The following is a 27778-nucleotide window of genomic DNA, read 5'->3' as shown; positions in this document are numbered from 1 at the left end:
CGTAAGTGTGTCTTATCTCTAAATTATAATTTTGTTCGTCAAATTTCACCATTATTGTCCTAAAACAAAATTTCAGATTCAAAAAAAAATGTTTTGATTAAAAACAACTTGGGAGGGGGTCAATCCCCCACAATTCATATTAATTCCCCCTGTTATGCGTACACGTACACCATTTATTGATATAAACTGTTATACTGAATATTTTTCTTAGATTATTCCTAACACTTGGAATACTATTCTGCATATAGAACTAGTAACATTGAAAATCATACTTTACCTAGGTGTAGAACAGAATTATTTAAGAAATCGATAATACCGGACATTATTCGATTGTAGAATACATTAAGTATAGGAGTAAGAAATAAAACTTCTGTACAAAGAGTAAAGAATTTATTAAATAAATAAATAAATAAAAACATAGCTAAAGCTCCTACCTTTTTTACACATGGTAAGCGCAAGCTAAACATAAAACATACCACGCTAAGACATAAGACACCTTTGCATAATGAATTATTATTTACACAAAATAAATATCATAGAAAGCGGTAATTGTCGGTGTTAATCAGCCAAAGATGCTAAAAGATATCTTAAAATGCAAAAATTATACTATTTATAATTGCTAGAAATATTTTTTGCTAAATCCGTTACAACCGGACCATTTTCATATTATAAGCTCACCTGAGCTAAAAGCTCAAGTGAGCTTTCTAATCACATTTTGTCTGTCCGTCTGTCCGTCTGTCTGTCCGTCCGTCCGTCCGTCCGTCTGTAAAATTTTCACATTATCAACATCCTTTTCAGAACCAGTGAGCCAATTTCAGCCAAACATCAAAACAAACAAAGCATCCTTTACTTAAGGAAATTCAAAGTTGAGAATTAAGACCACGCCCTCTTACAAGGGGTGATAATTAGGAATTAATGACAGATTTTGATAAATTTTCAAAAATCTTCTTCTCAAGAGCCATTTGGCCAGGAAAGCTGAAACTTATGTGGAATCATCCGCAAGTAGTGTAGACTCAAAGTTGTGAAAATCATGACCATTGGGGGTAGGATGGAGCTACAATGGGGATCAACTTTTTACATAGCAATATATAGATGAAATCTTTAAAAATCTTCTTCTCAGGGACCATTTGGCAAAGAAAGCTGAAACATATGCGGAAGCATCCTCAGGTAGTGTAGATTTAAAGTTGTGAAAGTCATGACCCCCGGGGGTAGGGTGGGGTCATAATGGGAGGTCAAATTTACACATAGGAATATATAGATTAGATTTTTTAAAATCTTCTTTTCAAGAACCATTGAACCAGAACACTGAAACTTTTGTGGAAGCATCCTCAGGTAGTGGAGACTCAAAGTTGTGAAAACCATGACCATTGGGGGTAGGATGGAGCCACAATGGGGGTTACACTTTTTACATAGGAATATATAGAGAAAATCTTTAAAATCTTCTTCTTAAAAACTATAAGGCCAGAAAAGTCTTAAGTTGTGTGGAGGTATCCTCAGGTCGTGTAAATTCAAGTCTGCTAAATCATAGTCTCTGGGAGTAGGTCGGGGCCGCAATGGCAGGATTAATTTCTACATAGGAATATATAGCAAAAAGTTTTTAAAATATTCTGGGAAAGTTTTCAGTCCCAAAAGCAGTAACATGTGTGAAAGCACAGGTTGTGCAGATTAAAGTTTGATGAAACCATGATTCCCTAGAGAAAAGTGGGCCACAAAATGGGGGGGGGGGGGGATTATAGGGATAGAGTAAAATTTTCTTACAGGTACAACAACAAAAGGGGCTTTGTATTTACACCAAAAATAATATGTGGATAAAAATTGTCAGATTTTAAATTTTTTGGCAAGATCTACAGTACTAAGTTGTCAAGATATTTTGATTTTGATACTATAATGCTAATTTGATCATTTTGAAACTCTAAATGCTCTGTAATCTACAAGGTTGAACACATAAGTTGACAATTCTTGCTCACGTGAGCTATGTGGCCCCTGGGTCTCTTGTTATTACTCATCTTTTATAATGAGCCGAGTAGTCATTATCCCTTGATATTAGCAAGCAATTATTCTTATTAGTTCAATTGCATATCAACGAAACTTGTAGATTCGTTTAAAGAGTACCTGCAGTGCCGGTCAATTTGATATTATGGAGTGATTTTTTAATTGTCTAATAATTATATTTTATATCATAGTTAACTCCCTTTTTTTAAACAAAGTTAATTGCCATTCATCTGAAAAGATCCACCAGGGGACGCAAGTGTCCATCCTCCAATTTTGGAGGATAAAATCTATCCTCCAAAAACGGAGGTCGCCTTAACCTGATATATATATATATATATATATATATATATATATATATATATATATATATATATATATATATATATATATATATATATATAGTATCGACCAGACTCAACCTAACAGAAAGTAAACCCCAACTAAACCCTGGGTTTGATTTCTAGGTTTACTCTGGGTTTACTCAAGGTTTACTAGAGTGGACCCAGAGAATACCCAAAGTGAACCCAGAGGGGACACAGAGAGTAAACCCAGTCAAATATATATCCCTGAAATCAGAGGCAGAAGGATGTTAAGATTAAAGACAGGTCTGCTTCAAACTTCAGCGCATACTGTTGACCTCAAATACAATTTCCAAGTAAACCCAAAATAAACCAAAAGTACCCGAAATAAAAACCCCAAGTGGACCCACATTTTCAAAATGTAAACCCAGAGTAAACCCCAAATAAACCCCAAAAGTAAACACGGGGTTTAGGTGGGGTTTACTGAAGTGTTAGGTTTGGTCTCATCGGTATATATCTTACCTCGATGCCTGATAATTTAATTGGCAATTTCAGGGAAATGGAAATCTTCTCGACCAGTAATTTCTAAAAAGTATGGTCCAATGTAGAAAGTTACCTGTATGGTTACCTGTATGAAACATATGTACATGTAATTTAATATTTTAATTCAATGTCCTTTAAACGTTCATATTAAAACATTGTTTCTAAAATGAATACTTCTGCTATTTAGTTACCTTATAGTAAATATACCTTATGATAAACAATAAGTGTTCTTTCGCATTAATAAAATTTAAGTTTTTTTTTCACCTGCCACTGATTATAATTTTGATTAGATAATACACATGCCTCTTTACTCTAAATGCTCTGTAATCTACAAGGTTGAACACATAAGTTGACAATTTTTTTTTTCGGTTTTTTTTTTTTTTTTTTTTTTTTTTTTTTTTTTTTGGACGCAAAACTATTAGTTATTGAAAACAAACAACTCTTACCTTGTATCCACAATCTTCTGTCTAAACCTTCAAATTTTAACAAATGAATATATACCATATTTTTTTACACACGTGACATTTGATCATTGCAATGGTTATCATCTTTAAAACGAAATTATTTTTGTCTGAAATTTCATATAGTCGTATAGTTGACATTCTGAAACGAAAATTGTCAACAGTGTACTTTATTCTGAAAAAAATTGTTTATACCTTGATCCTCATTCCTGTCATTATAACATAAATATATCTTCTCTGTGCATAACGATCATTATACATTATTCTGACTTTTTTAAAGTACAAATCAGAACAACAATCACGAGATCATCGTTAAGTCATTATTTTCCATTAAATTCTGTCTAGGTCACTCTAAGGTGTGAGGAAAAAAATGTATAAAATATAGCTCTAACATTCTAGTTTTATATTTTCTACGTTGTTAATCTACCGTGGATAAAGAAGATCTTTTTAACTGTGCCTCTTTTGTACTCCTGGTTTATTCGACTCATTATAGTCCGATAGATTAAATGTGAACGTTATCAATACACTATAATGTTCTCATATTTCCCTGTCATCTTTAAAAATCAAACCATCATTTGTATCTAGAATTATATGATCAGAGTTATCGAATGCAGCTAATTGTGGGCAAGTAGCAAGGAAGCTAATTTCGCTTCTGTTGTCTTGTAATGAATCCACATTGTTATCAGAAAAAAAAATGTTTGACAAAAAAATAAATTTTAGTACCACAAAACATTATACTTCGAGGACGTAATCTCTATTTCAAAGTCCGATTACTGCTAGCTAGTTAATTATTGTGAATAGATCCGTATACCCATAAATCAAGTTTACTCTTAGTTTTCATTAATCAGACTCTTCCAAGTATTGTTGGTGATACACACGTATTTCATACGTTTTGGAATTATTATTATTATTTATTCGAAAGCTTCAATTTTGTGATAGTTCCTTGTCAAACTCTTGGTTGTTTATTTTTTTCTTTTTTGTCCAACAAGAACAAATGTATAGACAATTTTGCACTTTTAACTTAAGTGTGAACTGAAAATGCACAACGTGGAAAATTCATAACCTCAGATAACTTTCTTATCTCAAGGTTAATGTTTGATTCCAATTTAAAAACCAAAAATTGAACATAATAATTAGCATTACAAGAGAAAATTGCACCACCCAAGACGGTATGGTAGGGTAAAGTCAGATCCAGAACTAAACTGTCTTATATCTGAGAATTAATTTTCATTTTGATATAAAATCATTATCATGAACCTTACCCGGTACTATCTTTTCAACAACTAAAATTGAGATAACCTTATGTTTTACTGGGTATTTGGTTCCCTCAATAATCTTCAAAATCTTCAGTTTCGGTTATCGGTCAGATTGTTGTTTTTTGCTGTTGTTTTTTTTTTGTTTTTTTTGTGGTTTTTTTTTTGGGGGGGGGGGGGGTTGTATTCATAAAGACACTCTAGAATTTTGTAGTGCACTTGCATGTAAAACAAGAAAACTGTAGTAAAACTTTATTTCTCACAGAGAGAGATAAACATGATTTTATACATGTACATCATGAAATAACGTACATACAAAAATATAAATAAACCTATATACAAATTCACACAGAGTTACAGCACTTATTATATATATCTATAAACATGTACAAAAGACGGTTTGTTTGATATCACAGGTTAGCTTCGATGAATCGTTGAAACCTACAGCTTAAATGGAATGAACATTTAACACACATAATTATCGTAGTTAATAGCGTCAAAAGTGTCCATACAATAATTCAAGATTTACTACACGACAAATGCATATTTCTGCTGTGATTCAAATATAACGTGAAAAACTTTTGATTTCACCGATTAAAACTTCTCTATCACATCTCAGTTTAATATTACGCATAATTTAAACACAAATCAATAAGTATAAATAAGTATTTCGAATGGTACACGTTTCGGATGCTTAAATTTAATGAATACATGGTCAATCCGACTAAATGGATTGAATTGGTAGAATATGTACTGTAGTTGTGCCTGCATTTACTGGAATCGCTGACTATGAGGCAACGCACCAGGTCCGGGCTTTAGTTTCAAACTCAGAAAATATGGAATGTGTGCTAGGAACTCGATCTTGCTTATTTTTGCGCCTTCGTCCTAGATTTTTTTTTAAAAGTAGAAAAAAGCATATGTTATCTATACTATACTCAGGATTTTATTACAATTACAATAAAGTTGAGTAAACAACTGATTTTATATGATATATTTTATCTTTTTTCACTATATTCTAAATACATAATTAAAATAGCGCAAAAATTACAGGCACTTGTCGTAATACTTGTTAAATAGTATGGCCAATTGGCTTCTCTGTTGCCTACTTTTATACTCATAAATTTCCCTTTCCCACTCCAAATCCCTATTGCTACGTGCCAGAACCACGTGATTTCAAATGATCGTACAATGTACTTACAGGATCGACAGTTTCAAGGATCTTGTTCCAGTTGGTGTCGTCTGCTGAGAGATCCGTTTCTAGGGCCGCAGACAGCACTTCCTGTAGAGACTCGAGCGAGATTTTCCCGCTGTGAATTCTGTCCACAGACTGGAACAAATCCTGCAAAGAAGGGGCAAATTGTCAAATAGTTCTTCAATTTTAATTGTTACTAAGTACAACTGATACAAGTACATGCGTATTGGCATCTTTGTACTCTAAAATAACTTTGAATTTTTTTTCATTACTGATGCAAATTTCCAATTGTGAATTTTAACTATGATTTTAATACATAGTCTTTGATTGTTTTGTGTGGGGTTTTTTTTTTAATAAAATTGGTTATTTTACCTTATGTAAACTATTATATATTACGCGATTTTACTTTTTACTTACCACATATTTAATGATTTGATCATGCAATAAAGCGAAATCTAGATTTCCAAAGCTGTCTGCTGCTTCAGATCTGGAAATATACAAGAATAAACACTCTGTAATTAACGTGATATAATTTCATTTCTATGATCTTCTTAATATGATCCTATGACATTTCATTACACTAATATAATTGCTTTGATATAAACTTGAGCGCCTTTAAGTATAGCTCTGGTCCAATCTTTTCATAATCAAAGTTTGAAATTACGTTCTTGCACTGTCTATTCGCTGACAATTACAGGATAATGCGTGTTGAAGACATTTAATTATTTGCTGATGCGTCAGTGTCTTACTTGAGGTCCTGCACTTTCTTTGTGAGTGTTGACATGGTCATGAATTCGTCCACCCCAAAGAATGTACTGGAGCTAGTGATATCGTATACCTGCAAGGCAGTGAAGCAAATATGTTAAAATATCTATCGATCTGTTTCATGTTTTAGATTAGTTTTGTTTATTTTGGTTTTCCGATTGAATATACAAATTAAAAACATTCCAGATCACCACCACTGAATATACTGAATAAAATAACTTCAGATCAAAAGAAAATATGCAGATTTGTCATTGATGCATTTATAGAAAAAGCAATCCGGCAAAATATGCTGCCGTTATAAAGAAATCAAAACCATTTAACAAGACCTTGGACTTTCGATAGGATTTTGCTATCTTTTTCTGGCATCAAAACACGTTAAAATGACGCTGCATTCTAGTGAAAAATATACACTTATTGCATTGTCTTAGCTCAAAAAACCTGACAAATCTTGTTCAGTTCAAAGAGCCATGGTCGATTGAGCAGCAATGAAAATGACAGGCCTACCTCACAATGCTATTTGACACGACTACCCAAAGTCCAAGCTCTTCTTAAAATAATTCTAATCACGGCAATTGTTAAACTGTTGAATGCACTACATTATAATAGATATAGTTAAATTGTATGAAAAGTTCTCACCTGTTTGAGGAAACGTTCTTGCTGAACTGACATCTGCGGTGGAAGCTGGGATTTAATTTGCTGATACATTAAATGCCTTCAATGATAACAATTTAAAATTATTAATAAAATAATTTAAATTATTTAATAATTTCGATTTTTTAAAAATAATAATGATTATATATGTAGGCTTACATTTATATACAGTCATATAGTTAAACTCGTTAAATTAGTCTATATGTTTCTTATAGCACGCATACATACCCGTCAGCATCTGTGTCCAATTTCTGGAAAGTTTTTTTCAGCTCATCTCTCTTTTCTTCCGGCAAAAGATGTGAGAGTTCACTTCCCTGTTTCATGAAGAAACGTATAACATAGTCTCTAAATTATGACAAAAGAATTTAAAGCACGCGTATTTTATACAGGTTACCAGTGGAGTAGCTACCTTTCAATTTACTGTATTCAAAAAAAGGTAGGGGGTCTGGGGGTAGGGGGCCAGCGGGTCCAGGGCAGAGCCCTGGTGGGGGCCCAGGGGGCCAAGCCCCCGGAAGCTCCTGGATTTTATGTTTTTTGAATGACAAAACAGCCTTATAAATATGACATTTTTTAAGTATTATGATTCCGAACAAAAGTTGCTGAATTCCGAGACAAACATTATTTACCTGGTACTCTTAGAATATTTTCTTTAAAATTTCAAGACCACCGATGCTCTTTGATTTTAGGTTTTAGCTTTTAAATTTACAGGCTTTTGAGGATGAGATATTGTCTCAAAATGGTACAATTTTACATACTGTTTGTGTAAGGGAAATATTGAATTTTAAAAGAATGTGTAGTTATATTTGAAACACTGATACCCCAGCGGAAACCAACTGCATATGACTAAAGATAATAGGCGTTTTGAAACATGTCTATTATTCAAACCGTAACATATTAACCTAAATGACAAATTTTTGATCAAGTTTATCACAATGTATTGTGACTTTGTCAAAATTTTAATCACCCGACCGCCGACTTTAAATTACATGTAAGTATAGACTGACAGAATACAATTACGGACAAACACTCAAAACTTCATGTGTTATCAGATTTTAGTATGAATATTTAAACTTGAAAGTATGGAATGACGGTATGTTCCGGAATCGTAGTAATTGTGTGGTTTACGATGAGAACTGAATACTTAATATGCAGATTATAATTCAGTGGAGTCTCAATACGATTTGTTTACGTGCAAACAATAGGAAACTCAAATCATAAGACCTATGCTTTGCAAAATTTTGTGTATTCATTTGCGTTTTTGCGTAAAGGACGCTACGCCACTGGTTACATGTATTAACTGGCTTTTTAGACAACAGTAAATATTCGAGTCCGGTAAATAAGTTCGAGTTATCGGGCTTTGAATTTAAGGTAGTGGTATCAGGTGCATGCAAAAGACACACAAAAAAAGAAATCGGATGCTATATCTGTTTAATACATTCGATAAATACTTTCGATTACTAATCATCAAGGAAATATAGCAAGTAAACTATTTCACACAAAACGCGATGTCTTGATAAAACATAAGGTTTATTCGCCATACTTTTTCATTTAAAAAAGTGTACACAGAAATCTCGACTATATTTTGTTTGGGCCAAATTCAATGTTGATTTGGTCAACATGTATGCATGCAGTACCTTCAGGGGGTTGGGCGTCGCCGCTTTCACCGGGCTATCAATCAGCTTAGATCTCCCGGAGAGGCGGGACTCGATTCTCTCCAAAGCCGCCACATCCTCTTCCGGTCTAGGAAAGTCAGTATGATTAGAATGTACTATGTAAGTTAAATTGTTCAAAGTTTATATTGTCATTCAGATTTTTTTTTTAATTTGCAATAAATCCTTTATTTTTGGTGAATCATATTTTGCCGGTTAACTATCATAATGACATGAAGGCGTGAAATAATTGTTGGAATAATGGTATCGATTTACACAAAAGTACAGACGTGTAAGGTGATATAAGTCGGTAAACACTTACAGGTTTTCTTTAAGATTGTCGATCTGCAAAGGATTGGTGTCCGGATCCACCATGGCTTCTGGTTTCTCTGTACCACGTGACTTTGGTAAGGCACCAGCAGACGGTATTTCCACTCTCTTCACTGCATCGTTTCTTGTGGAAAGACTACAGCATTGAACAAAAATAAAATTGGTTACAATCGTATTAGAAATGTAGTTGAATCTTTCGTGATTTTAATTAGGCTTAAGTTTGATGTCGCGAGGAAAATTTAATTTAGGATCCTAAATCATTAACAGAAATATCCCTTTATTCCTATTTTTATTTTTACAAATACTAGTAGTGTCCTCTTACTTGAGCTGTCTGTCGTTGGGCGGTAATGTCGTGCTCCTGTTGACCATGGGATCCATCTTTGATGGGACATTTGTCCGTGATCGCTTCAGGTAGGCTGGACTCATACCTAGACAACGACCAAAATACATTTAGCATTCACTGTTCTTTACATGGCTCAACATAAACGTTGACGAGAGAGACAGAGATAGGAGGAATATGGTTCTCTCAGGTAAGTTTGTTAAAAAAAAAAGGCAATGTTACTGGGCAGAAAGAAATTCCCGTTAGTTCTCACACGTAATGGGAAGTTAATATGAAAGTGTTACAAATATATAAGGTCATACATATACATGTACTATATTATTAGAATTCAACTGGTTAGTTGGCTACATTGAAAGCATGCAAGACATTACAAAAATTGACTAGACTATTGTTCTAGAAACATGGCTGCAATTGAATTTAGATGCCGATTTTCTAGCGCACTTTGCGGGCTGTTTGAGACTGTTGGTGAGATGACATGATGAATCTGAACACTCAAGATCATACACAGACGGACATACTTACATCTGGACAACTGAAGCAATATAACGTTTTTACAAACTACATCCGTCATTTTGTTGTTCTCTGAATTCGTGCTTTCTGCAGACGACATCTTGCGCACTAGTTCCGGATCTCGCGTGCAGATATTATAAAATCATGCTCGTATCTTTTTAGCATTTTTTTGCGTGTAATTCCAATCGAGTTTGGGGTTTTATCTTGCTCGATAAATCATTCATAACACAAATATAAAAGATTTGGTTAAATCCTAAAGCCAGTTTAAAACACTACGAATGGCTATAATCCTCTTTGTATAAAAACCATAGTGTTAATTAGATACATTCAAACTACGATCATGCAAGTAATTAAATCATTTGATTGTATAAACTCTTTACTACATTGACCCAGAGGTTAGAATTTAATAATCCTTAAATAATAGGTTTGAGGTCAAGCATATAATGTGCACAAGCAAATCAGGGGGCAGTTGTCTTTGAATTACACAATCCGTTATCCTCTTGTGTATTTTGTTTGTACACCTTTAACACAATGAACCATTTTCAATAGTGATTGTTAATTGTAGTCATTCCAGTGATTTGGTACTATTTGACGGGAGGAATTGCATAGAACAAAATTATCCCTGTGACTATACCCCAAATCATACATACGTTCGATATTTTGTTTCTGTTCTCAAAATTAAGTTTCTATTCTGAATAAATATTAAAAGCCAGAAATATTACCCTAAATTCTAACTTGTTGTTTTCTTGACCGTTTCAAAAACAGTGGCATTACTTCATAAAATACTTTCACTGCAGTTTAGTTTTACACGGTCAACGATTATCAATGATAATATACTCTTCATCTCAAAAAGCTTATTCTTAATATGTAAAATACATTAGACTACATTTTCTTAAATGCCTTCCAATATGGTCAAGGTGAAATACCTTAACCTTTCTCAAGAAAAAAAAATAGCTGGAGTACTTGTTAAAAAAAAATGACCTGGTAGAAATACATTCACTTCACTGAAAAATTAATTGTAAGAACAAAATTGATAACAAGTAAGCTCGTAAGTGTTAGTACTGCCAAGTTATTTGGAATCTATGCAAAACATGCTGCTTTAATGATAAATATAGCCAATGGAAAGAGATTCAACACTAAAGATAAAGACCTGAAAAATGTTATGAAAATAGACAGCTCTTATAAATATTTCAGCGATCAACGGGAAAAAATTATCAGCCTGTATAAGATAAAACTTAAAAAAAAAGAAAGAATATAAAATCACTCTGCTGTAAAATTTTACAGAATCATGCATTGTTATATAGTACTTGTAGCTTTATTATGATCCATGATAATGCGAGATGTTGATCAAAATAAAAAAAGTTTCAGAAAGGTTAGCTTTGTTTGAGGTTTACAGCATGCAGCATTAAAAGAGATGTAAAATTCAACATGAAGACCAAATAACTTCGCAATAAAAACACTTGTACATCAACAAAGACATCAGCTTACCAAATTTTCGACCTATTTAAAAAATTCTCACAAAAATGTTGATTCTTTCTGGAGACAATACAATGATTAGAGAAGAAACATTGTAAACTAGATTTAATTAGTATTCAAATCTATATACGATTAATTTAACAAACCATATTGTTCTTCATATCTTACAGCATCAATATTAATTAAATTGACCATCGGTGATATAATTGTATAACATAGTATAACAGTGCATGGTCAAACTTTATTTTTAAAAAAAAATTACATCAGAAGATGAAAATTTAAAAAAAAAAAATCAATTAACATCACGTACAAGTAATATATGTACATGTAATATACATCAAGTACAAATTGCAAAAGCAAAAAAATAAAAGTAATATACTTTTTTTTTTAAACTGAGGTATAAATTATCATAAATGTGCATGAGTCTCTTGTTCAAAGTCTTGGGAAAAATGAAATGAGTGTACCTTGGCGAGCGAACTGATCTCGTGTCCACGGTCCGTCCTCCGAGAACCGAGGCGTTTCTTGGGCCATATCGTGGTTTTTAATGGAGATAGGTCTCCGGCCGCGCTGTAGCTCTACAGGCAAAGCACACAGGGTCAAAAAAGCTCATCATTTTTGGCATGATCGCAATCGTTGTTGTTGAAAAATCGGAAATTGTTTTTTTTTCTTTTGTAATTATTTCAAGTGCATTTTGCATTGGACTAATGACCTCCGTTCATTTTGTGTTCAAAAATTGAAAATATTCTATTTTACTAAAGTGATGTAGATGCACATATTGTGTATATGCCAATGATATCATATGATCCTTTGGAGTATGGATTGAAAATTTTGCAAACACGTCATCGGGTTTTTTTTTAGCACAGCATATACACATACGTGTTAACAGCACTCTTACCAGTCACAGCTCACCACACACGTCATTACGCGTGAATTGTCTCTCAACAACTACACTTCTCAAAAGCTCGGAAAAGAAACAAAAGCAGCCGATACGTAAAAAGCAGAAGCAAGCGGAACATATATAGACACAGGAAATGACGTCACAAAGTACAGGAAATGGTCGGTTATATAGGATTTTGTTTCAGCGATGGTGTTTCACACAGTAAATGAAGAAAGCAGAAAGCTTGGATTTTTTTTTTCAATCTTCCTCTTTTTGGCGACTGTTTAATCTATCTGGGTAGGATGGTTGACACATTAGATGATCAGAATCCATGTTATTATAAACACATCAATCAAATCGGTATAAAACAATATACTGTGTAGTATTTATGCTAAACATTACTTATTTGCAGAACATATCATATACATTACTTGCTTATTTACCATAAGAAATGATCTTTATCAGAATCTTAAAAACACTGTACAAGACTTCGAAATTCGAAAATTCGAAATGAAAACAAAAGAAAGCGACTAATTAAAATAATAATAATAAAGAGACATGTGCAAGGGAAGCAAAGAATATTCAACTGTGAGTTCATCATGTGATCAAACCTGCGGGAATGCTAATTCTAGCTTTAATTTGATCTACAGTGCGCTTTTCTCTGGCTAACAGAAGAGGTGATTCAGAAGAACCTGAAGAAGGAGTAGAACAAGTCACGTGTGAGTCACGTGGTACGCAAAAACATAAACAGTGCTACTTTATCACAATGTTACAATACATAATTCATTTTTTGGAAATGTGACAGTAAACTACTACATGAATAATTACATTTTGTTTTTTAATTTTTTTTTGAACAAATTCGTTACACATAATAATCTAACAATTTGAAAGTAAAATGCACATGTGCCAATAAAATTTGATTTTAAAAACTGTTTATAGGTTAAAGAATTAATCAAAGAAGTGTTATATGTATTATTGTATATTAATTTTGTCGTTCAGACATACAATTCGAATGTTATTCATTTGGATTTGCTTGATATAAAAAATAAAACTTCAAACTGTTTTGGAGATTTTGTTTCCATTGGATACAGAATGAAACGTTCACCATTAAACTAGACTTGGAGTACTTTTTGATTATTATATTCAATTGTTGAATAAAACTGATTTCCTTCATTCCGATGTGTACAGATCTTTTACTTCTTATTCAAAACTAAACACCAACGTCTAAACTACACAAAACTACATTGTCACGTCACAAAACTACATTCAAGAGAAGCAAGGCTTTGATTTTGATTTTTGCAAAACGCTACCTTGAAGCACAATTACAGCAAATGAAATGCATGGAGGTTAAGGGTTAATCCGGATGGTTTGGTGCGGGGTTAAGAATACAAGGTAAAAGGTGTTTACCACAAGTAAATCAAACCATGGAAGCCACGCAGGGATTGTTTAGCATTAAAAATGTACCTATTATGTTTTTGTTGACAATTCTGGGAAGTTGGCCGATATTTTGCCTTAGCCTCGATCTGGGCAACCCAGTATCTGGGTCAACGGCTTGCTTGCCCAGACGGTGACTAGATGGTACTGAGGCTGAAATTAACATTTTGGTTAGGCTTTAGAACAGGGTGTCTTAAATTATCTAACCAATTTAAATGAAACATGTTCCTAACGAGGCAATGTGTCTTGGCCATTTTCTAGCTATGGTAGATTTTTACTTCCTTCGTACCAAGAAGAGTTTATCATAATGTTTTAAATTACATAAAGAAAGTGTTAAAGATGTTAAATTAGATAATTTGAAGTTGACTGTCCATCAGTCTCATCAATTGAAAAAAAAAGCTATAAATAATATCAATAATAAATACTTTGATTTTATATAAAATTCCAATTTTTATGTCCAAATTAAAATAATTTATAAACATTTACAACTATAGAGAGTAACTGCGTACGTAGCAACACAAAGATAATATCACATATATAAATATTATGTATCAATTTGCAATAAAGTAGTAGCTTAGCTTTTTATCATTACATGTACTATCCAAATATTGACTACATAGCTCATGCGCGGATCAAGTAGGGGTTGAATGGGGTGTCTCCTTCCCCTGGAAGCATCAAATTTCTTAAATTTACATATTATTATAAAATTACTGAAAATTTAAATATCCCTCGGCGGACTCCCCCCCCCCCCCCCCCCCCCTTGCAAAACTTCCTTGATACGCGCATGTACATGTAACTAGTATTTAAAGTAGCAGAATACAGGAGACAGGAACAGTTTAAACAAATTAAACTTGATAAAGATATTTAATGATAAAAAATAAACCATAATTGATAAAAGAAATTATTTTAAGTAGAAACATGAAAAGATTAAAATAAAAAAGGGAGACAACTCACTGTCCTCGTCGCTGTCATAGTCCAGCATAGGAGCTCGCCGAGGCCTCAGAGACGAGTGTTCACTGTACAAAAAAAAAAAGGAAAACGAATCTATCAATGCATTGGTCAAGTAGAAAACGCTAGTTAGTTTGGTTTTTACGTTTAAAAAAATATTCTAGTTTTCTAGTAAGTACTGAATAGAAACCCAAACTTACTCTGGCAAATGGAACCCTTTGCCGTGGAATAGATCCCGGGCATTCTGGGGCATGATCAGAGACTTTAGTTTCTGTATCTCCCTCTGGATATCAAACCTAGAATGAAAATATTGGTCTGAAAATGTCGCTTTAAAGGATGAACTGGCATAAATGCATATGAAGGCGAATACTGCAGTTATTAAATGACGTAGTTACTATAGATCAAAAGACTCTCCGAGGCTTTTTATAGCACACGGTATACAGTAGAGTTAGATACAGTCATGTGGCACTGCAAGTTTTTACATTTGCCTAGTCAAAATTAGTACTTCCTACAATCATAGAAAAATTACATGTAACATAGTTTACGATTTTATATTGAAGTTCAGGCACGAAGCATCGGGAGGGGGGGGGGGTATCCCACTTTTTGTGCAGCAAAGATTTTTCTTAAATTACATACAAAAAATTTAAGTAACATGGAGTTGCCCCCCCTCCCACACTTTTATGGGACCATGTAAAAGATCAAATTGAAAATAGGGAAATAAAATGTGAAATTGAAGTTGAAGATATACTAGTACTTGTTCCGCCCCCTCCTCCCCCCACCCCCTTCCAACGGATTAGGATTTTCAGGATTTTGGAAAGTAACCTTTCTCCTTTTTTGTTTTTTTTTTTTTGGATGAGCCCACCCCCCCCCCCTACCCCCCACCACTTTCAAAAACGATGCTACGTGCCTGAAGTTTCATGTACAGTAACTTATCGATGCTTTTCTTGGTGGTGTCAGAAGGTTATCAAATCATACCTCTCGGAAAATTCCACCTTTTTGCCCCCCATCAGGAGGTCGAGCTGAGCCCTGTGAGGTAGCATTTCTCGTCGTCGTTTGATCCCCCGCAGTCTCTCCATATACTCCAGCTCTGCCCTTAGTCGATCTCGCTGACTCATGCTGCAACAGGGGTTCAGGAGTCAGAGTCAAAAACAGTTATAATGTCTTACATCTTAATGGGTTTTTTTTACAATTATTCTATGAGACATTCATTTTAAAATAATATATTAAGCGTCAATGGAAGAAGCTTGGTGGTATTTTACATTGTATGAACCTACCCCTCAAACGACTTTGGGGCGTCCCACTGGAAATTAAATAAAGGTACTTAGTATGTTTCCATTAAAAAACAGACAGGCAGATAAATGAATTTGAGTTCAGATTCTGGAATAATAAGCTTAAAGCTAATTTAAAAAATCACAATAGAGATCACAACATGAATTTTCTAAAATCTAGCTTGCCACTGACAACATGGTATCCGAAAAACACGCAGAAAGAAAATATCCGTAAACGGTCGATTAATAATTATACACGTTCAATTTTAAGGAAACGGCAAGAAAAATGTATTGTGGAATCAACATTCTCGGAATTGGCTAAAGGTGTTTAGAGATTTCATGGAAATCATTGCTCCATAAATCTACCTTCCCAAGATCATGTTTTGCATAGATCTACATTTAATTCCAATAGAGTTATCTTTTACATAAACATTTCTCTGTGTAAGATTTCAATCAATACTACTAATAAATATTGGCCACCATGATATAAATAAGAGTTGATTCCACAGCATCTAATATCGAGAAAAAAATTCTAGCCAGTCATCATCATATTAAACATTATTTACCACTAGAGCTCCGTCTCTCTAAAAACATGCCAAAGAAATCAGTCAAATTTCGGGGTATTTTATCTAATCTTAAATTCATTCTATTAAATTAAGTTTGATATACATATAGAAGATAATTATTAGGCTTTGGAACTACTTACTTGATACCGATCTGTATGCAGAATCACTCCGCGTTTTGAACCTAATGAATATTCATAACCTCCGAACGAGTCTAAATGACGCTTAGGTATAGGAACCTTCTTAAGTAGTGTGGAAGACCTGTTACAGATTCAAAGATTATTCGTTTTGGTTAATAAAATATTTTAGAAAAAAGTACACATTATTAATAGGTCATACAGTCATGCAAAAGGATTTTAAAAATCCAAAAAAATAATTTTTCAGATGTGTTATAACAAAATCATGATGATGAAGAATTCTAGTACAAAGAAATTAAAATTTCAATATTATTTTCACGACAAACAAATTAACTGTATATGATCAACATCAAACCATGCTTTTTTTTAGTTTTCAACCGCATGCCTGCTATGCTAACGTCAATAAACTTTTATTAAAACGCTGAACATATGAAAGTTTCTATCAAAAAAATCAAAATTGGATTCTCAGGTAAAAATGTCTGTTTTCTGGAATCTAATGATTGAAATTAATTTAACTCCGTCGATCAAAATAGATACAGGTTCTTTTTGTTGTATTTCTGTCCATGTCTAGTATGTAAATAGCCATGAGAAACATCCAACGGTTATGTTATATCTTAGTTTCAAACTATCCAACATGTTTCCATGTTAGACACTTCAGATTTCCATACTTACTCCGGCCCTATACGGGGAAGCGGGGTTTGCCTGGGTAGAAAGAAATGTGATGGTGACTTTTTATGTATATGAACATAGAATCTTTAAATCCAACTGTGTAACAATGAATGGCATTCGATTTAGGTAAAAATATCATTCAGACTAACTAAATCTAAATTTTAGGGCAAACCTGAATACTGTACTTTAGAAATTCTTCACAGACAACATCAACAACATGTTTGGCTTTGGAATTTTTTTGCGGGGTGGGGGGTTGTAATAAATTTATATATTTTCTTTTTGGGGGCCGCATTTGGTTTTTTTTTTTCAAATTGTTTTCAATTTATGTAAAATGCGTGCATGTATCTCTACATTCCGATTTAATGTAACATATGTTAGTTTTTTCTTCATTTTTTTTTCATTTCCCAGCCTTTAACCCCCCCCCCCCCCCTTCCCCCTTAAAATCGGAGGGGGGGGGGGATTAAATCTGGACAATTATCATCAAAATGATCTTCAGTATCTGTAGTGTTTTTGAATCAGCTCAGTGGGATCTAAATACTGTATGCAATTAAAACAAACATGACATTCATTCAGTTTAAATCAAGTGTGATTTGTTGTCACATTCTTTGTCTATTTTAATAAATGCATTTATGCATATTCATGTCATAATCGATGTTGACATCTTTGCCCTTTGACCTTTTTTGCCTGATTATCTAATGAATACATCGAATAATCAAATTGCTATAATTACAATTACCCATAAGGCACGAACGAATGTCAGGATATGTATTGCAAGTATAGCAAAAGACGTTTTATGTACATAATTACTGTTCTCCCTATAAACGACCTAGTTTGATACAAACTTACCAACATAATCAAAACATGCACACCATAGGTTCTTAACTTAAACAGACAAACAGCAACGCAGAAGATTTGAATGCAGAAATCTACAGATTGTTTGGCCTTTTAAATATAAGAGATTTAATCAGCGCAAGGTATTTTAAACGATTAGTCTGATATAGGGCCCCCCTTAAATAAAGAGGCGTATTGCCGGTATGTAATGTGATTTAGGAACTGAACGTTCAATATGTATGTCCATATAAATTATACACATGAAGCTTTTTAATTGACAATTTGTTTACTCTTAATTAATCCACTTACCATCTGGCTTTTTTTCCATACATGCAGAAGTCAGAGTTTAAGATATAGGTAACATAATTCAAGTTGTAGGGTAATAGTCTTATTACAAGTAATGCGTTTGCTGTCTGTTAAAACTGTCAATTGCATAAACGTATCTGCATGTGCAACTACATGATTGTTATACATTTTTATGAGAGTTTCAAAAAAAAAAAATGTTTGCTTGATATTTTACATTTTGTATGATGAGCTTTTAAATTCCATATTCGTAATAAATCTAAGTAAAAATCCAAAATTAATGTAAATTTACGTAACCATAACGATTATGAAAAGACATAATACATATATCTTGTTGTATAAGGTAATCTATTAATTTGTTTGACATTGTACGTAATTAGATATGTGTAATGATTTTCTATTGACCATAAAATGGATGCCACTTCAACGTTTTAAATTTCTTATCGCATGCATCATTTTCGAATACCTTCATAAAGGTCCTGGTACATGTAGCAAAGTAGTATAAAACTGGTGCTGGTGCTGACAAAATTTTATTCTCGTGACATGATTTCAAAGCACCATAGTGAATCACTGACTGTTTTAGTTAATCTTCCACTATGGTTACATGTAAATAACTGGTATACGTTTTAGTGTATGCACAGTTGATAATTTTTCCGGCATTTCTGAACTGAACTTCCATTTGCATTGTCGGGTCAACTAATTTGGGTGTTACAGCAATGATGGAGGCTAATCAAATGACCAGATTGGAAAATGTGCATTTCCATGTATTTACAGTGTTTTAATGACATTTTGAAGCGGATACTTGGATGTATATATAGTATATACTTACATGAAGTTTTGAGGTTGATAGGGGACCGGTTCGGTGTAAATATAGTCTATACTTACATGAAGTTTTGAGTAGGGGCCCGGTTCGGGGTATATATAGTCTATACTTACATGAAGTTTTGAGGTTGGTAGGGGACCGGTTCGGGGTTGATGTTGAATTCGCCATCCTCCATTGACGTTCTCGTCCTGTTAGTATAGGACATATGACGAAACTACAACCAGACAGATAGATACAACTATAAACACTACAAAGTGAAGTCCAACGATATGCACGTATCTAACCATCATGGTACGCACAAAGAACAAAGTTGATCGCAAATTTACTTTGTCCGCAAAACCTTTATACTTCGATAAATTAAATGATTTATACGAAATTCAAATTTTTATATGGGCTCTCTAACAAAAGATTAACCAGAGATACGAAAGAATTGCCACACATCGGAGAAAAAACACATGCCTTTTCTTAAGAAGTTGAATTCTAAAAAAAAAACCAGTTGCTTTGTAAAATTTCGAATCATTCACATGCTTTACAAGTATAGTGCCGCATACCATACTCAAATGAACCTATTATAATACATATATAAGTATATATTTATATATCGGTACAACTAGTCAAGGGAACATTATGCCTTATATGTGTGTTTTAGTTTTTGCTCATGGTAGCATTGCATTACGTTGCTTTGCGTTTACAATCCAACTGCATCTGTGTTAACCAATACTGCATTTTAATGTGCATGTATTATACATGTACATGGCCCTTATACATATTAAAAGCTAAAGGTTGCAAAACGCAGATGGTGTCAAAGGTAAGCAAGGCATTATATTGTACACATAATCTATAGGACATTAACATTAATTTGGAACTGAAACAAGAAAAGTTAAAAATGCAAGACGTTAGAAGACTTTAAATTTGAAGTTGGTTGAGTAAGTAGCCTACCGAGCAATACTAATCAAGAGAATTTGCCTTATCGCGCTTTTAATGATATTGATTCAACAATATGATTTTTTCTGGCACATGAATACGTTGAACACAATGAGCAACATGTATACCTCCGGTACTTTGAGTTTCGTGCCCTCTAGTACGAAGGTCGTGATTGGTCCAGCGGGGTTAACATTAGAGGGATAAAGGTCGTGAACACTAAAGGCCAATTCACCACCTCCCTCCATGGTCAATTGTATTTGTCCTGAGTGAAGCTAATATTTAACACAGATCATTTAAATCCGGAAATCTTGCGAATTCACTGTTCAGTCTGAAATTACATCCACACCATTGTGAAATCGCACACATCTTTTTAACACCCTCCGGACAAAATAGTCATTCCACACGGGTCTTACTTTTACACCCTACACATTTGCGGAACAAGACTGAGTCTCCACGAAAACCTCTAGGCACAATCGATTTACAAAATAAATCGATTAGATAATTAACCAAGTTTTGATGGCGGTCTTTGTTAAATTAAGATAGTAGATGAAACAATATTGGAGGGGCATTGTTTTTGCTAAACCGCCATTGTTCCGAGCGGCGTCCTTAACAACGAGGGACCCTACTAAACGCTACCATCCTCCTCGTGCATTCGGCGTACATCTCGAGTTTTCAAAACCGCTCGCTTGTGACGAATGTTAAATATCCCTTATCGGACAGGCCTTTACAAAAGACCTGTGTTTTATGAATTGATATGAGGTTCGAATTTTATCTATCAAAACATTTATTTTACGGCGGGCCGCAGGAGTTCTTTCTTTCCCTATGCAGTCACTTTGCTTTGCCTTTTTTTTCAAATTTTATCCATGTGTGCCAATTGAATTTATTTAAAAATCTCTGTAAGCAAATGTTTTGAATAAGTTTTTTTTTCCAATATCTATGCATATAGAGCCTTCCATTAAGATTGGAGGATTTTAATTTAAATGTAAATATTTCAAGACTTTAGCACTTGATACAACTTAAAGGTGTATTGATTTTTTTTTTCGTCAATCTCTATCATCATAAAATGCCCTGAGAGAGAGAGAGAGAGAGAGAGAGAGAGAGAGAGAGAGAGAGAGAGAGAGAGAGAGAGAGAGAGAGAGAGAGAGAGAGCACATTTAGAAATGTTCAACCGCAAGACGGTATATAAGAATTTGATATTGAATGACAAATTATTTCCCTGTTTTACCATGCTTTGGTTAGTAAACGAATAAAGTATTTTACATTGTTTTATTAATCTGAACAATAATTGTCAGTTTACTAACGTATTCGGCAAGTTAAACATTAACAATCAAAATATGAGGTACCAATGCGAAAAAAAAATATATGATATTAAAATCCAGTCTTCAAGGCAAAAAAAAATCATGCATTTTCTTTGACCACTTCAAGAACACGTGCCCAGTACTGTACCTTAAGTAAAACATCCGGTAATATATTATTCATGTATCAATGCTTACAAATGTATTTATACGCCCCATGTATATAAACATCAGAAGTTAACATCAAAGAGAAAACTATTGATCAAAATTCCAATTTTACCTTTTACGATGTTTGTTATGTATTGAATTTAAATACATTCTTGTTTTTGAAAATTTTACTACAATACTATTGAATATTTTTTTTCTCTCATGTATGTTTGCTGAAAATTTTAACACTGATTTGCCATTTTGACTGTCCACTCGAGTTTTGAATTACATGTAGCACTACTGTAAGTTTCTTTTTCCTTTCTGTTCTTTTTTTTTTTTGAAAAGGGGGGGGGGGGGGTATAGTATTTAAAAAATAACGTACATGCACATGCAGGTGCTTGTGGACAGGACAGTGCACTACCCCCCCCCCCTTTTTTAAAATTTTTTCCATACATATTTTTTCTATGTTTTGTTTTCATTGTTTATTATCGTTAACAACTCCTATTATATGTCTCAAGTCGAAAAATGACGTTTCCCTATAAACTGAGAGAGAGAGAGAGAGAGAGAGAGAGAGAGAGAGAGAGAGAGAGAGAGAGAGAGAGAGAGAGAGAGAGAGAGAGAGAGAGAGAGAGAGAGAGAGAGGGGAGGGGGGGGGGCTTTTTACATTTTACACCCTTTTTTCATCCATCATTTATCCCTAATCCAACTCGACGGATCCATATAAAACATACACTTTTTAAGGCATAGAAATATTCATAAAAGTAAACATCTTAATTTCTTGGAAGGGGGGGGGAGATTACGTAACGTGCAAGGCAGACTGCCCTAGTTACACGAAATTAATACTCCTGGATCAAAAAAAAGCATTGGTGACTAGGTGACGGAACGCATCAAACGAGAAAACTAAAAAGTCGCTATCCTACATGGATCCAACACGCTAACCCTAGCTTTCAGTTGGCATTTTACAATGCTTGCCAAAACTGTCCTGATCGAGCGAGATTTACGGCTTTTATCTGAGAGATAAAGGCATTTGCAATCAGAAAAAAATAAAGCTGTCGTTTTCCGTATGTGTGTAATCGTAGCAAGAGATCCTAACGGGTAGCTTTCGATCGATTTAATAGAGGCTTTTTGACACTGTAGACATTTGTCGTTGGTCTTCCCGTAAGATTGAGTGTTTAAACTGAAATTTTAAAGGAAAATAAAACGGCGTAGCCATAACGTGATGGGAATCGTACGTAATTAGCTCCAAGCAACATCTTCTGGTCTTGAATTCTTCAACTAAACCACTATGTAAACTTAAAAACACTCTTTTAAAAATTTTCCTGTCATGACTAACTAAGCATGAAATGAATTTCAGATGGCAATCGATGAAGGGTGAAAATGATAGATTTAAACATCCCCTGCTAAGTTCTTAGCTTGCTTTTAAGTCTTCAAAAATAAAATTATCTACATCACATGAATAAAGGGTTTTTTAAAGAAAATATATATGTAAACTAATAAAGTGAATTCTAGTAATAAACAGATAAACTGCCTATTTTGTACACTAATTTACATTCGATTCATTTTTAACAGACAGCAATGTATTTTTTTTTTTCTGAAGACAAGATTTGTTGATTCCCCTGTTGACGAATATTCCGAAATTTAAGACTATAATAACGTTTAAAACAATAACTAACCGTGAAAACACCTTTAAAGAAATACCCAATCTATGATAACCGAAATTGTTTTACATATCGAATCAAACGCCGAGTCAAACGCCATGGTAATTTTGAAAAACAAAACAATAAAACAAAATTTGACGAAACAACTGAATTCCGTCAATTTGATATCGGCCTACATAGAGTTCTCAGCAGAATTCAGCAAACTAAGAAGAGATTTAATAATCTAAAGGCTTGGAGTTCACACGAAAGAATAGTCATAGTACCTTGGATCCAGGCGTGGTCATGAGGGGGTTTTGTCGGGAGGGTAGGTCCGGGAACATACTTTGTGATTTCTGTAACACACACTCTGGGCATCGCGATGGGGGAGCGTCGTATAACACAGCCTTGGTACTCTCCACCACTAAAAACGCCTCCCTAGCATCCATAATGATTTATAACCCAACACTAATCACTATAGATCACTTTTTTGAGGGTTTTTTTCTCTCCCTCCGAATACCTATATTTCATATTCTGATAGGAATGTCAACATATTAAAATCCGGCATGTAGCAACTCCGTTCCATTACAGAAGAAATCCAGCAAATGGACTCAATTCAGACTTCATTTAAAGCCCTTTTTGAGACATCGAATTTTAATTTCTTAAACGAATTTAGACCCGTTTTTGTGACATCGAACACTTAAGTTATTGCAACATGAGACTGGTTTAAAGCTACGTTCCTCGGCTGTGCCTTTTGTGGATCATCGTAAGATAAATGCACTGTATACAAGAGAAAACAGCCCTACTACCTGGAGGCTAGCTGGAGCAATAATCACTCTTAGAAAGATCGAAAACCGAATTTCTTTTTTAAAAGCCTGTCTACAAACTTTTTAGAGCCCCATTCCTGACTTTGGTATCTGCTGATGACCTGCTAATCTTTCAAAACAGATCAATCGGTGAGTGTTTATCCTATATATACGTGCGACTCTGCATGAATTATGCAAAAAGGCAGGATCTAATATCTTTGCCAAAAACAATTCGCAAAAACAGACTATCTTCAAGTATATATGTATAATACATGTATATTAATGATTAATGATTAAGTTTTCGTTGGTATGTGCTTGTTACTAATTAATGAGAATAGTTTTGCTGTTGGAACGACAAGGTTTGGTGGTTAAGAGTAATAAATTTACGGCCTTAAAAAAAGTCTTTGATACCTCTGAATATTCTAACTTATAATACTCGCTGGATATTTTATTTATTTTCGTATTTAAAAATAAAAAAAAAAAAGTTACTGAAAATTTTCCCATTTCGATTTTAGATATCGTGTCTTCTATCAAAATAAAAAGTTATAAATGATCATGAAAATCTTAAATATATGAAATATTCAGACGGTCAGATTTATTAACAAATTGCATCAGGTGTACGTGACAAGTTTCTTTAGGTTAACTTTATCCCTCCGCATATCAAGCCAAATTAAACCAAAGTTATTACCGTTATAATGTTGTTCAGGTGTTTTTTTTATTCGAAATGAAGAAAACTCATTTTAGCTTTTGAAGGTTAAGGTCAAAGTTGTTCGTTTAATTGCAGCAATTTACGATATTGCTATCTTACACAGTTCAAAACATGCACTTCAGGTGATAACAAAGAACGTTCAATACGTTAAAATTTAAATCACTTTAAAGATTTCTAATATCTCTCACCTGTAAAAACAGCCTTGAAATCTGCCATTTCAGAGTTTGCAGTTAGAAAAGGGAATACTTTATGGAGATTTCAAAGTAACAAAAAGGCTAGGCAGCTGTTCATTGCTCAGTTCCATGTCATACATTACATAAGCTCTGTTCTTCGCGATCGATTCTAATTAAATAAAATGCTAATTGAATATCTGTTAATTGCAATGTGGACCAAAGATTAGGCACATTAGCGTTAAGAGTTGTCATATTGTTGGCAACACATACAGTCGAGATCATGCACTGTATTAATGGTGGACCCCGTCATGAGGTAGATACATGACTGTTGGGCTACAATGGCACACCGTTTTAAACATATTTTCTAAAAAGTATGAATTCATATTTTAATAGTTTGTAAAGTTAGCTTTCTACACAGGAACGTGTGATTATTTTTCGCCTTCTAAAGAAAAAAAAATATTCCCTTGCCATATTCTAATGTATATATAGGGGTATAATTTTCACTACGACTGAGAAAAATATCTCAAGGCAAGAGGATAAGACTTCATATATTGACCCACGAAATTGTCTGAATCTATGAATCATCATTTCATTCTAAGCACGCCTTATACATGTAGGCTAATTATTCTTGAGTATATTTCATTTACAATAAAGACTCTCTCATAATGACACATTGACACAAATCTCCAATGGTCGGGTCATTATGTTAATCCAGACTCCAACCATAAACAAAAAAAAAGAAAATTAAATTCACTTTAAAACAGACTAAGTACTTAAGAGTGGACTTAGCTTTCAGTCAGGTTGATCTAGAGTCCATCTATATATTCAATGTTCATTAAAAAGACGCCATGGTGGCTAAATAGCTGTTTTGGATTGTCAAATCAATTTGTCGCCGTATTACAAAGTTACAAAGTCAGTCTCAAATTTGCGATTTAGAATGTCTACAGAAGCATTTATAGGTTTTCCAAGATCATTTTCCTACCCTCTTCTCTCCCAGTCAACCCCCCCCCCCCTACAAGATGATTGGTCATTGTGATGTCAGAGGGTTTCTAATGAATGTTGATTCAAAGAAGTACTGTCTTTCGTGGTTAAGAACTAAGAAACCTTAAAAAGGGCATTGGCAATGCCTTACATATAAAACAAATTATCAAAAATCACCACACTAAGTGTCGAGACCTTCCCAATCCAACACGACAGAAGTTTACAACATTATGAGAACCCTTTGCCACTCTCATCATTCCGCTATAAAAGAAATTGTCTCGATCTGTGTCTGTACAGCTATTTAAACTCCGACAGTCAATTCCCATATTAAAGAAAGTCATTCGTTTGTACATTATATTTGTCAACAATAATCCCATTATCAAAGAGGAATTAATTGAATCATTCCGTCCTCTCTTGTTGACAGACTTGTATAGTTTGTAGTTCCAGGGCCAGCCCCACACACATCGCACGGTGGGCCATGTAAAAGACCCCAGCGGGAGACCGGGGGATTATGTATAGAAACCCCTAGGAGATTAAGCATGTCTATTTCGTTTTTATCAATGCGGACCAGATATATTACCTGTGTTATTTATCAACACCTATTGATTTCAATTGGGGGACTGTGACTGGTGAATTGGATTATTTTCAACGCCGTTGTTTGATACACTCGTTGAACCTTAGACAGTTGCATTCAATAGCTATTTCAATGTTACAACTTTATTTATTTTAGACCGTGCTGATAATTTATAGCTGCCATTTCTAATTATGCTGACGAGTCAAATTTCCCTTTTCTTTCCTTATAGGGTGAATAATTATTATAATTACACCCGTTATGTAACATCTGGGAGGGGAATCAAACTTGTATGAACTGATAAAATCTAAATTACATTTAGATATACATACCGTTGGATGCAACAAGCTTTTCTTGGACTCTGATCTGTGTAGTGGTGCAGATTCGCTGATTTTAGCAATTTCCAAAGAACCGTTAGAATTCCTTTCCATTGAGGAATACGCTTTAAGAGAGGGAGGATTCCCATTGCGTTTGATAGGACCAAGAACCTCCTTCTGACTCAAGCCTACCCTCGAGGTTTTGTCCGTGTTTGTCGAATCCTTTCTAAACACCGCCTCATCAGGCGCATTGTTGGTGGACTTCGTTCGGGATGTCTCGGAGTTCAAGTACGCGTACGGCGTAATACTAGATCCCCTAAGCGTTACGTATGTAGAACGAGATATCGAGTCTGATGTCATCGTTGTGGGCGTGTCGCTGATGCTGCTGGCGGGGATTCTAACAAGCGGCGACGGGAGCTTGGGTGGGCGGCGGCGCAGTCCATATTTCGGCGTTTTGATGCTGGCAGTGGCCCTATTGCCAGCGTTCATCCAATCCGTGACGTCATCTCCTGATTTGAACGCAATGGAAGCGATTCTCTTCTGAAACGGTGTGCTTCCAGCCTTGTTCACAAGTTTCATTCCAATCGCTGAATCCATACCTTTATTGGTTTCAACCTCCATTTTTATGTCAGGAAATTCAGATCAATCTTTATGTACCAGAGTGCTCCAGAAACGCGCCAATTCCCTTGTTTAACATACGTTTCATTGTAAATCCTTGTTACACATCAACACGGAAAAAAATTTAACACTTCACTCAAGATGTATTTGAAAATGAGTTTCTATTAACAATATAGGTTTTCGATTTGGCAGGCGCACCTTTCTCATCGTATAACGTTAGGGTGAATGTACATTGCCAAGGTTTCAATAATAGCACATGCCATGCATTTGGTTATGAGACAAATATTAG

General features: G+C 34.2%; 1 protein-coding gene across 11 annotated transcripts; it reads right to left on the bottom strand.

Moving 5' to 3' along the window:
* Positions 1 to 4787: 4787 nt before the first annotated feature.
* On the bottom strand, positions 4788 to 27778 carry LOC128183410 (uncharacterized). Of its 11 annotated transcripts, none has more exons than XM_052852389.1 (21): positions 26887 to 27773; positions 19428 to 19528; positions 17361 to 17390; positions 16695 to 16812; positions 15995 to 16020; positions 15696 to 15836; positions 14921 to 15016; positions 14727 to 14788; positions 13803 to 13925; positions 12950 to 13030; positions 11926 to 12036; positions 11474 to 11485; positions 9458 to 9563; positions 9128 to 9271; positions 8791 to 8896; positions 7385 to 7470; positions 7142 to 7217; positions 6490 to 6578; positions 6158 to 6227; positions 5747 to 5887; positions 4788 to 5433 (listed from the first exon to the last, which is right to left on the bottom strand). In XM_052852389.1, the coding sequence occupies exons 1-21, from the start codon at positions 27490 to 27492 to the stop codon at positions 5320 to 5322; spliced, it is 2439 nt and encodes an 812-aa protein (XP_052708349.1). In that variant the 5' UTR covers positions 27493 to 27773; the 3' UTR covers positions 4788 to 5319. The 11 variants fall into 11 exon arrangements, with proteins under 11 accessions (XP_052708349.1, XP_052708358.1, XP_052708351.1 ...); XM_052852398.1 differs by lacking the exon at positions 26887 to 27773 and adding an exon at positions 23602 to 24129; XM_052852391.1 differs by lacking the exon at positions 17361 to 17390.

Source organism: Crassostrea angulata, chromosome 5 (genome assembly GCF_025612915.1).
Source record: "Crassostrea angulata isolate pt1a10 chromosome 5, ASM2561291v2, whole genome shotgun sequence".
Classification (NCBI taxonomy): domain Eukaryota; kingdom Metazoa; phylum Mollusca; class Bivalvia; order Ostreida; family Ostreidae; genus Magallana; species Magallana angulata.
The sequence above is the reverse complement of the archived record's forward strand: the minus strand, read 5'-3'. Positions and strand labels throughout refer to the sequence as shown.

Excerpts from the sequence above, each read along its gene's own strand:
- LOC128183410 (XM_052852389.1), bottom strand. The coding sequence starts at position 27,492 with ATGGAGGTTGAAACCAATAAAGGTATGGATTCAGCGATTGGAATGAAA. Across the intron at positions 19,529-26,886 it reads AAAGCTTGTTGCATCCAACG|TTTCGTCATATGTCCTATAC; the intron begins GTATGTATATCT and ends GTCTGGTTGTAG. Across the intron at positions 15,017-15,695 it reads AAGGTGGAATTTTCCGAGAG|GTTTGATATCCAGAGGGAGA; the intron begins GTATGATTTGAT and ends TTTTCATTCTAG.